Source organism: Perognathus longimembris, chromosome 20 (assembly GCF_023159225.1).
Source record: "Perognathus longimembris pacificus isolate PPM17 chromosome 20, ASM2315922v1, whole genome shotgun sequence".
NCBI classification, from domain to species: Eukaryota; Metazoa; Chordata; class Mammalia; order Rodentia; family Heteromyidae; genus Perognathus; species Perognathus longimembris.
In genome coordinates, this window is record NC_063180.1 from 45,956,662 (window position 1) to 45,967,644 (window position 10,983).

The 10,983-nt window shown below is 62.1% G+C and overlaps 2 protein-coding genes across 2 annotated transcripts in view; both read left to right on the forward strand.

Annotated features, from left to right (window-relative positions):
• The window catches only part of Tbc1d2b (TBC1 domain family member 2B), a 44,371-nt gene extending 44,137 nt beyond the window's left edge, over nucleotides 1-234 (forward strand). Inside the window, 1 exon segment of the mRNA XM_048369087.1 lies at nucleotides 217-234. Within this exon segment, the coding sequence (XP_048225044.1) occupies nucleotides 217-234 (18 nt within the window).
• A 2,121-nt stretch (nucleotides 235-2,355) lies between these two features.
• Nucleotides 2,356-6,397, forward strand: LOC125338818 (ras-specific guanine nucleotide-releasing factor 1-like). Its single transcript, XM_048329840.1, has 3 exons — nucleotides 2,356-2,570; nucleotides 4,399-4,467; nucleotides 6,136-6,397. Exons 1-3 carry the CDS (start codon nucleotides 2,484-2,486, stop codon nucleotides 6,226-6,228), a joined length of 249 nt encoding a protein of 82 aa, XP_048185797.1. The 5' UTR covers nucleotides 2,356-2,483; the 3' UTR covers nucleotides 6,229-6,397.
• Nucleotides 6,398-10,983: the final 4,586 nt, after the last annotated feature.

A 10,983-nucleotide genomic window follows, 5' to 3' on the forward strand; every position in this document is an offset into this window, starting at 1 on the left:
AGCCAGCCTGGCAGAACATAGGTGAGACTCTTATCTCCAGTTAACCAGGAAAAAAATCTGGAGTTGGAGGTGTGGCTGAAGTAGTAGAGCGCCATCCTTGAGCAGAAAAGGCCGACTGAGACTGGGAGGCCCTGAGTTCAAACCCCAGCACCAGGCCCTGGGCCCAAGTCTGTGTCCGTCCCCATTCCCTGCTCTTTGATGCTGCTCTTTTGCAAGGTGACCTACGTCTTCTAAGGTTGGGGAGCTTCCGGTCTCAGGCCACGCAGGGCCCTCAAAATCGTTGGGTGCCCGATGACCCTGACGTAACGGCTGCCACCTCGGCCATCTGTCTGGGCACCGTGGTTCACACCTGTAATCCCAGTGGACTCGGGAACCCAGATCGGAGGACTGTGGTTCAGAGCCGGGCACCGTAGCTCATTCTTGTAATCCCAGCTCCTTGCGGACAGAGACCAGGAAGGTCACGGCTCAAGGCCAGCCTGGCCGACAGTTAGCATGACTCCATCGCAATCAAAAACCAAAAGTGTGGCGGGACACGCCCGCCGTGCCAGGTGCACGGAGGACACGGGAAGGACGGTCCACCTGGGCAAGGACTCGGGCTCTACCTAAAGAAAAGTGAATAGCAGGCGGGAAGCGCTGGCGCGTTGGCCGATAGGAGGCTCTGAGTTTAAACTCTGGTGCTGCCGGACCACTTTTTTTTTTTCAATTAAAAATTTAAGAAAGAAAAAAGTGGGAGAACGTCGCCAGTGCTCTGTGTGCCGGCACCTGTCCAGCACCTCCTTGACGGCTCTGCCCCTCTGCCGGGCGCCGGCACTCACGCCTGTCATCCCAGCTGCTCGGGAGGCTGAGGTCAGGAGGCCGCGGTACGAAGGCAGCCAGGCAGACAAATCAAAGACACCTTTATCTCCAGTTACTTCCAATTACCTCTAGCGGCAAAAAAGCCAGACGTGGCGGCGTGGCTTGAGTGGCACCGCACCAGCTGTGAGCAAAAGAAAAAATCTAAGCAAGGCACCGAGTTCAAGCAACCAGTACCAGCCTGCCCCAGAGATTTTTAATTCGCTCCTTCCCGGGTGGAGGAACAGCACACTTACGGGAAATACAGAGTTACTATTTTTGTTTTTTGTTTTTTGTTTTTTTTTGGCCAGTCCTGGGCCTTGGACTCAGGGCCTGAGCACTGTCCCTGGCTTCTTCCCGCTCAAGGCTAGCACTCTGCCACTTGAGCCACAGCGCCGCTTCTGGCCGTTTTCTGTATATGTGGTGCTGGGGAATCGAACCTAGGGCCTCGTGTATCCAAGGCAGGCACTCTTGCCACTAGGCTATATCCCCAGCCCCAGAGTTACTATTTTTAAAATACAGTATAAACAAACCCGTGCTGTTACATTGTTTCGATATTAATGCTCACCAGTCATGCAATATGGAGACCTATTTGCTTCTTTAAAAAGACAGCGGAGTGGATGGAGTGGGGTCGGAGCTTCCCTCCTCCAGTGGCTTTGCCATGTTGTTGTTGTTGTTGTTTGGACGGAGGAGCCTTGTTTGCCCGTGTGCTGGTCCTCAGGCTTGAACTCAGGGCCTGGGCACTGTCCCTCACTTTTTTGCTCAAGGCGGGTGCTCTTCCCTCGGGAGCCACAGCTCCACTTGCAGCTTTCTGGTACTTTAATGAATAAAGGTGTCCCGAGCTGGCTTTGAACCTGGATCCCCGGACCTCAGCCTCCTGAGTGGCTGGGATGAGAGGCAGGAGCCCCAGCACCGGCCATGCCAGACGCTTCGACGCGGAGGGGGACACAGCCTCTTCCCCTTCCCCCCCACGTCGGTGCCCTCAGATTCCGCTTGCAGACGGCCAGAGAGGGAAAGGACTGACCTAAGGCCACACAGCGGGCCCGCGAGGGATCCCCCCCCCCAGCCCGGCAGGGTCATCCAAGTGGGCTCGCGAGCTGGGTCAGGATGGAGGGTCCCCTGCCCAGCCCCCCGTGTGAGCTGAGAGCACCCGCGGCTTCAGAGGCCCCCGGAGAATCTGGCATGGAACAGGGACAGGAGCCCGGCTCACGGCCGCCCGCAGAGGCCTGGCCCATCCCCAGAGCGCCGACTGGGGGGTCCGCGCAGTGGGCTCCCACCCCTCCCAGAAGACCCTGCCCGGCCCCAATCCACACGCCGGCCGGGCCGGGCCGGCCGACCCTGAGGGCTGGGCTACAGTCACTGCAGAGAGACGGAGCCCCGGGCGCAGACCGGGAGACCCAGGCCAAAGACAGGCAGGGGCCCGCGGACCGAGCCGCCCCACGGCCCCCGAAGATGGGGCGCTCCTGCCTGGCCCGCAGCCCTAGGCCCCGCACTGAGCGCTTGGCACACAAGAGCCCCCCTGCCTCGCAGGCCAGCCAGACTTCCATGCAGGGGCGAGGGGTGGGGGTGTGCTCTTCCCACAGTGCTCCTTTGATGGAGTGCAAACACGTTTGTTTCCAAGTTGTGACCCGCCCTGCGTCCCCTACCTGGGCATGTACCTCACCGACCTGGCCTTCATCGAGGAGGGGACCCCCAATTACACAGAGGACGGCCTGGTCAACTTCTCCAAGATGCGGATGGTGAGCTTCCACGGGGCAGGGCGGGGTGGGTGCCAGGAGAACCCAGATCCCCCCCTCCGCTGTCCCGGAGCCGAGCCCAGGGCCTGCCCCTCCAGTCGGAACCACCCCATGAGATCACAGATGCCCTCTCCCCCTCCCCCCCCAGCCCAGGGCCTGCCCCTCCAGTCGGAACCACTCCATGAGAACCCAGACGCCCCCTCCCACTCCCCCCCAGCCCAAGGCCTGCCCCTCCAGTCAGAACCACCCCATGAGATCCCAGACACCCCCTCCCCCTCCCCCCCCAGCCCAGGGCCTGCCCCTCCAGTCAGAACCACCCCATGAGATCCCAGACGCCCCCTCCCCCCCAGCCCAGGGCCTGCCCCTCCAGTCAGAACCACCCCATGAGATCCCAGACGCCCCCTCCCCCTCCCCCCCAGCCCAGGGCCTGCCCCTCCAGTCAGAATCACCCCATGAGAACCCAGACTCCCCCCTTCCCCCCCAGCCCAGGGCCTGCCCCCTCCAGTCGGAACCACCCCATGAGAACCCAGACGCCCCCTCCCCCTCCCCCCCCAGCCCAGGGCCTCCCCCTCCAGTCGGAACCACCCCATGAGATCCCAGACGCCCCCTCCCCCTCCCCCCCCAGCCCAGGGCCTGCCCCTCCAGTCAGAACCACCCCATGAGATCCCAGACACCCCCCCCAGCCCAGGGCCTGCCCCTCCAGTCAGAACCACCCCATGAGAACCCAGACGCCCCCTCCCCCTCCCCCCCCAGCCCAGGGCCTGCTCCTCCAGTCAGAACCACCCCATGAGAACCCAGACGCCCCCTCCCCCTCCCCCCCAGCCCAGGGCCTGCCCCTCCAGTCAGAACCACCCCATGAGATCCCAGACGCCCCCTCCCCCTCCCCCAACCGCCCAGGGCCTGCCCCTCCAGTCAGAACCACCCCATGAGAACCCAGACACCCCCTCCCCCTCCCCCCCAGCCCAAGGCCTGCCCCTCCAGTCAGAACCACCCCATGAGAACCCAGACACCCCCTCCCCCTCCCCCCCAGCCCAAGGCCTGCCCCTCCAGTCAGAACCACCCCATGAGATCCCAGACGCCCCCTCCCCCTCCCCCACCGCCCAGGGCCTGCCCCTCCAGTCAGAACCACCCCATGAGAACCCAGACACCCCCTCCCCCTCCCCCCCAGCCCAAGGCCTGCCCCTCCAGTCAGAACCACCCCATGAGAACCCAGACGCCCCCTCCCCCTCCCCCCCCCAGCCCAGGGCCTGCCCCTCCAGTCAGAACCACCCCATGAGATCCCAGAGCGCCCTCTCCCCCTCCCCCCCCAGCCCAAGGCCTGCCCCTCCAGTCAGAACCACCCCATGAGAACCCAGACACCCCCCTCCCCCTCCCCCCCAGCCCAAGGCCTGCCCCTCCGGTCAGAACCTTCCAGCTGGGTGCTGGCCACACTGCTGCCACCCCAGCCCCTCAGCAGGCTGAGGTGGGAGGGTCAGGTTAGGAGCCAGCCCGAGCACACCCATCTGTGAGACTCTCGTCTCCAGTTTACCAGCAGAAGCTGGAAGCAGAGCTGCGGAGAAGGTGCTAGAGCACCGCCTTGAGCTCAGAAGCCGAGGGAGCGCCCAGGCCCCTGACTGAGTTCTAGCCCCCACACCGATACCGAAAAGAAGAAACAAACGTGTGTTTCCGTCGAGGGTGTCGGGTGTTGTGTCCCGGGGGCCTCCCTGGTGGCAGGGGCTTGCGCAGGGCGTGGCCGGCCCGCAGAGGGTGGGCACGCTGGGCTTCCCGTCCGCACCCGTCCCCCTCCCCCTCCCCCTGGGTGACCGCTCAACGGGGCCTCTCCCTCCCACAGATATCTCACATCATCCGGGAGATTCGCCAGTTCCAGCAAACCGCGTACAAAATAGAGCACCAGGCCAAGGTGAGTGGGGGGGGGGAGATGGGGGGGCCCAGCCCCGGCAGGCTTCCTCCCTCCCGCCCCCCCCTTTCCCTGCTTCCTTACCATCCACTTCCCCTTCCTGACGCCTCCTGCCCCCCCCCCCGGCTCCCTGCAGCGTGGGTCAGAAATGAACGGGGGGGCCTTCAATCAGAGCCGTGCTGGCCGTGGCGCTGGGGCTCAAGAGGGAGGACGCCAGCCCAGAGCCCAAACCAGAAACAAACACAGAGGAAGGGCCCTGGTTCAAACACCAGCACCAGCACCAAAATAAACCAAGGAACAGACTTGCTTCTGATCCAGCAGCGATCAGAAGACCACACGCCTAAGGGGAAAAATACCTTTGTGTATTCTGGTACTGGGGCCTTGACCTGGGGCTTGAACTCCCCCTCTGCCTTTTCCTCTCCCGCCTCAAAATGGGTGCTGGGGTCCCAGCTGCCCGCCCAGCGCTTTGCTGGGTCCTCAGAGCTCAGCGCCCCCCCCCCCCCCTAGCAGCCAGGGTGACAAGTGTGAGCCACGGCGTCCAGTAGGAAAATGATCTTCTTTGTTACTTGGTGTCCGGGGATCTGGGGCCGGGACGCGTTCCCTCTCGGGGAAGAGTCTCCTGCCTGCGTGGTGTGAATTCGGCGAATGGGCTGGAATTAGGCGCAGGGCCCGAAAGCCCAGCGTGGGCAGAGGAGGCAGGAGGGGAGGGAGGAGGCCGGGCCTCCAGGGTGGGGCTGCCATGGGCGCCCTCTCCGCACTCCAGGGCCCAGTGTTTTCAAACACTTGGAAACACTGGAAGAATCGTGACGCATCCGCCATTTCGATTCGACAGTTGCTCTTTCGGTACGCAGGCTAAACACGTCACGGCGTGATCCAAGAAATCACAGTGAAGGGGGATTTTCAGTGTGTGTGGTTTAATATTGCGTCTGAGAAAACCCCAGGGCTGAGGACGTTGCTCGGTGGTAGAGCCGTCGCCTGGCACGCGCAAGGCCCTGGGCTCCTTGCCCAGCAGCCCACAGGGACAGGCGGTGTGAGCGGAGCAGGACCAAGGAAGGACTTGGCTCACGTGGTGGAGTACTGGTGCGCGTGCACGAGGCCTTGAGGCCAAACCCCAGCACCACCGACATCGTTTCCCACAAAGCTATCGCCCACTACCGCACCCCTGGGGTCTTGCTTTTGCTTGGGGGTTTCTGTGCCCATACTGGGGCCCAAACCCAGGGAGTCCTGCTCTCATTGGCGTTCGCGTTCCAGGTGGGTGCTTTACCACTCGAGCCACGGCCCCATTTCTGGCTTCTTGCCGGCTGACTGGCGAGAAGACTCTCACAGAGCGGGGCACGGGCGGCTCACGCCCGTCACCCTTAGCGACTCGGGAGGCTGCGGTCCGAAGTCCAAGGTCCAAAGCCAGCCTGAGCCAGAAAGTCTAAGAAATTCTTATCTCCAATCAACCACCAAAAAGCCAGGGGTGGAGGTGTGGCTCAGGTGGTAGAGCGCCGGCCTGGAGAAGGGACAGCCTGAGCTCGGGCCCGCGTCAAGCCCTGGGGCCGGCACAGCCAGGCACGGGTCGGGAAGAGCCGCGCGGGCCCTCCCGCCGGGGCTGGGCTGGCGCTGGGTTGCCTGGGCGACGGCGGGCCCGCCCACAGGGCCCGGCTGCTCACTGTCTCCCCGCCGCAGGTCACCCAGTATCTGCTGGACCGGTCTGCGGTCCTGGATGAGGAAAGTCTGTACGAATCTTCCCTCCGCCTGGAACCCAAGCTCCCGACCTGAGGCGGCGCGGCCCGGGGCCCAGGACGCCGCCCGCTGCCCTGCGCTGTACATAGCCCCTGGCGTCGCCGGCTCCCGCGAGTCCTCAGACCCGGCCTGCTCCTTAGATTCCCGTAGAGCTGGAACGTGGACTTCTGCGCCCTCCTGCAGACTCTGCCCGCCACCCCCAAAGCTCCCCAGCCCCGTCCCGCAGTGCCTGCGCCCCCACCTGCTGCCCCTCCCGTCCCCTCCAGCCGGCACTCCGCTCAGAAGAGAAGACACAGCCCTCCTGCCCTCCTCCGGCCTCCCTCCCCAGCCCCAGCTCCCGGGGGCGGGAGGGAGGGGCGGGGGCAGGCCGCCTTCCAGCATGTTCTGTGTACTCGTCATACCTGGGGGTGGGGGTGGGGGAGGGGAGGCCATACCCGTGCGTCCGGTCCTCGACCAGTCTTCCCGCCTGCTGACGGTGAGCCTACTTTGTGAAGCAGCTTTTCAGCCCAGACCCACAGCCCGCCCCCCGCCCCCAGCACCCCCGGACCCGACCGGGAGGAGAGCCCCGCGCGGTCACCCCGGTCACCTGCCCCGGGCTGCCCTACTCTGAGATCCACCCCGCCGTGAGCACGGAGAGTCGCCCAGAACCCGTGGGTGCGGGCGGGGGCTCGGCGTCCCCACCCTCGGCCAGTCGGGGCGGCTGGGGGGGCCTCTGCCCAGTGTCCGCCGCAAGTGGGGTGCACCCAGCGTCCCTCGCTCCCCCGCGTGGCCTGGCACGGGTGTGCGGTGCCCGCGGGGGGCGCCCACCTCCTGGCGCCCCGTCTAGACGCCCCCAGCAGGAATAGAGACCCCCAGCCGCTTCCTCTGTGAATACCACCGGTCTTTTTTACGCTGTACAGTACCAAGAACACAGATTCCCTCGGCAGAGGCAGGCGGGCCCCGGAAGCGACGCGTGAGCAGCCCGGCAGGATGGGGATTCTCCGGCGAGTCCTCCAGCCCACAGCTCACGGCTTGTTTGGAGAAAAACACAAAATGAGATTTCCATTTTTGTAAAAATATATGTCTCCTGATTACCTCTTGCTAATAAATCTATTCTATCTCAGGGTGAACTGCGGCCTCTGAGGGCTTTCATGGTCCACTCCAGGCCGGCTGGGCGGTGCAGGGTGCCCGCCAAGGCCCCGCGGCCCCGGGTGACCCCAGGTGTCGGGGCCCCACTCCTGCCTTGCAGGGGCCCTGGCGGGCCGACCAAAAGACCCCAGAGCCTGGGGGCTCCGCCTGTCGTTCCAGCCACTCGGAGGCTTAAGATTCGCGGTGTGAAGCCAGCCCAGGCAGAAAAGTCCATCAGACTCCACTCCCAATGAACCAACAAGAAAAATGGGGGGAAGGGGGGCTGGGAAGGTGGCTTGGCGGTAGAACACTCGCCTAGCACGCAGGAAGCCCTGGGTTCGGTTCCTCAGCACCACACACACAGAAAAAGCCGGAAGTGGCGCTGTGGCTCAAGAGGTAGAGCGTGAGCCTTGAGCAGAGAAGCTCAGGGACAGCGCCAGGGACCCGAGTTCAAGCCCCACAACCAAGAAAAAGGTACTAAGGAGGCTGAGATCTGAGGATTGTGGTTCAAAGCCAGCCCTGGCAGGAAAGTCTGTGAGACTCTCATGTCCAATAAAAACAACTGAAAAATAAATAAGACCTGGAGATGGAACTGTGGTGCAAATGAGAAAACACTAGCCCTTGCAAAGGAAGCTCGGGGCCAGTATTCCAACAATAGAAGCCCCTCAGTGAGCCGGTGGCAGAGCCAGGGAGCCCCCCAGGGTTCCCACCAAAGACCCTGGGTGCGAGGCCCACCGCGCTCCCTCCCGACGGGCGGAATCCCATTTTGTGCAGTCAGGTGGTTTCGTGACCTTATCAGCCATTACCCGTGGTATCTGTTTACTGAGCAATTAGAACAAATGACTCATGACCCCGAAACAGCAGGAGCGTTCCTCACGGCCAGGGAGGGCAGGTGCCCTGAGGTCAGCACACTCCAGGCAGCTCTCTCCACTCAGCCTGGGCCCCCCGGGACTCCCCTCAGGCCCGCAGCCCCTGGATCCTCGGTACCCTCCCCACGCCTGGTCCCCACCCGCAATGCCTTGCAACCCGATTGTGTCACGGCCCGTGGTCCTCCGAGGCTGAGCTCGGCTCCGGAGTTCCCTCCTCAGGCACCCGCAGTCCACGTGCTGCCTGGGTCAATGTCACCAGTCCCTGAACGCTGGGGCTCAGAACCAAGGGCCTGGGGGGGGAGGGGGGAGGGGGGGCGGCAGGACGCCAGGCTCTGAGCTTAATGTAGTGCTCACAGGGTTTTCCCTTCCATCCCCTGCATAAGAGGCAACCTAAAAGCTGGTCCTCCAAGCCTAAGCTCTGAGGGTGGCAGTCTGAAGCCAATGGGGGGGGGGGGGCTGGGAACGTGGCCTAGGGGTAGAGCGCTCGCCTCGTATCCATGAAGCCCTGGGTTCGATTCCCCAGCACCACATAGATGGAAAACGGCCAGAAGTGGCAGAGTGCTGGCTTTGAGCAAAGAGAAGCCAGGGACAGTGCTCAGGCCCTGAGTCCAAGGCCCAGGACTGGCAAACAACAAAAAAAGCCAACCCTGGGCAGGAAAGTCAGTGAACCACGCAAAGCTCAGGGACAGCACCCACACCTTGAATTTGAGCCCCAGGGCCCATACTAAAAGAAATAAAAAGCCAAGCCAGAGGGGTAGGCCTTGAGTTCAAGCCACAGAAAATATAAGTAAATAAATAATTTTTAAAAATTAGAGCCAGGACTGGTGGCTTCCACTTATAATCCCAGCTGCTGAGGAAGCTGAGATCTGAGGACTGAGCTTCAAAGCCAGCCCAGACAGAAAAGCCCATGAGATGCTTATCTCCAATTAACCAGCAAAGACTGGAAGGGGAACTGCGGCTCAAGTGGCAGAACGCCAGTCTTGAGCAGAAAAAGCCCAGTCAGAGTATGAGGCCCTGAGTTCAAATCCCCATACTGACACAATGAATGAATGAATGAGTTAATGAATGACTGAATGAAAAATCCAAAGTGAAATCTTCACTGTACACACCAACCCACTAAACATCAATAGCTCAGCCTGTTTTGTTTTGTTTTTGCCAGTCCTGGGCTTGAACTCAAGACCTAGGTGCTGTCCCTGAGCTTTTTCAGCTTGAGGCTAGTGCTTTGCCACTTGAGCCACATCTCCACTTCTGGCTGGTTGTGTGTGTGTGTGTGTGTGTGTGTGTGTGTGTGTGTGTGTGATTGGAGATAAAGAGTCTCACGTACTTTCCTGTCCAGGCTAGCTTTGATCGCCTCAAGAGCTCAGCCTCCTGAGTAGCTGGGTTGACAGGAGGGAGCCACTGGTTCCTTAGAGTTTTGCCGGTTTGAAGTCTGCTGGGGACGCCTAGTTTGGCCCACAACTGAGCAGAATCACCTAACACAAAGCCTGTTTCCCTACCCTACAGTGAACAGCTCACGCTTTGTGGATGAAAGACGCTCTAGAGTGTCAGTTCACCCACGTGACTCAGAAGCTGGCTGGAGTGACTGGCAGTTGACGGGCAGCCTGAACAGAATGGCGCTGTGTACTGCTAATTCAGGAAGAGATGAAGATCACAGCCCTGCCTCTGCAGGCGCTGGTGGCTCGTATCTGTAAGCCCAGCTACTCGGGAAGCTGAGATCTGAGGATCGAGGTCTGAGGCCAGCTCCGGGCAGGAAGGTCTGTGAGACTCTCATCTCCAATGGACCAGCAAAAGTCTGGAAGTGGCTCAAGTGGCTGATGGGCAGTCTTGAGCAAAAGAGTTAAGCGACAGCCTCCAGGCCCCGAGTTCAAGCCCCAGTACTGGCATCAAAGCAAACACAAAAGGAGAAGAAAAAAAAAAAAGGGCCATTCAGAGCCAAGTGCAGCGGCTGGCGCCTTTCATCTCGGCTTCTGGGGAGAAGAGATGAGAGAATCAGAGTTGGAAGCCAGCCGGCGGGAGAGTGCACGAGGCTCTTATCTCCAACCTACGACCCAAGAAGAAGCCGGGCCTGGAGCTTGTGGTTCTTGTGGTCAAGCACTAACCTTGGGTTACAAAAAGGTCATGGGCAGCGCCCCTGCGTTCAATCCCTGGGACCTGTGCACACACACCACATACACACCACACACGTGCACATGCACATGCACGCACACCACACACAATACACCACACGCACATGTGCGCACACACGCACACCACATACCATGTCACATACACACCACACACATGCACGTGCACACGCATGCACACCACATACACACCAGACATGCACACACGCACACCACACACCACACATGCACACACACCACGCACATGCACGCACACAGGCACACCACACACGTGCACACACACGCCTTCAGGAAAGAACCTGGCCCTGGGGCTGGAGCTGCACCCCAGCGTCTGGACCCCACTCCTCATGGGGGCGGTGGAGCGGCCCCCCCCACCTGCAGAGCCCCCCAGCCCTCCCCGGTCTGCACGCTCCAGGGCCCGGCCCTTCCCACCCGCGGGGACAGATGCCTCTGGGGTGAGCAGGGTGCAGCCGGAGCCCCTCCCCAGCCCAGCGGGCCGGCCAGGGGCGGGCGGAGGGGGAGGGCAGGCCCCAGGGGGACCCCAGGGTGGGCAGGCCGGTCGGGAGGAGGGGGGATGGGGAAGAGCACCTAGGACCCGTAACTTCCAAGTCCGGGAGTTCGAATCCAGAGAGCAGCACCACGGGCCGCAGGGCTCGGTCTCCACGGCCCCCTACCCTGCCCAGGGGTGACGA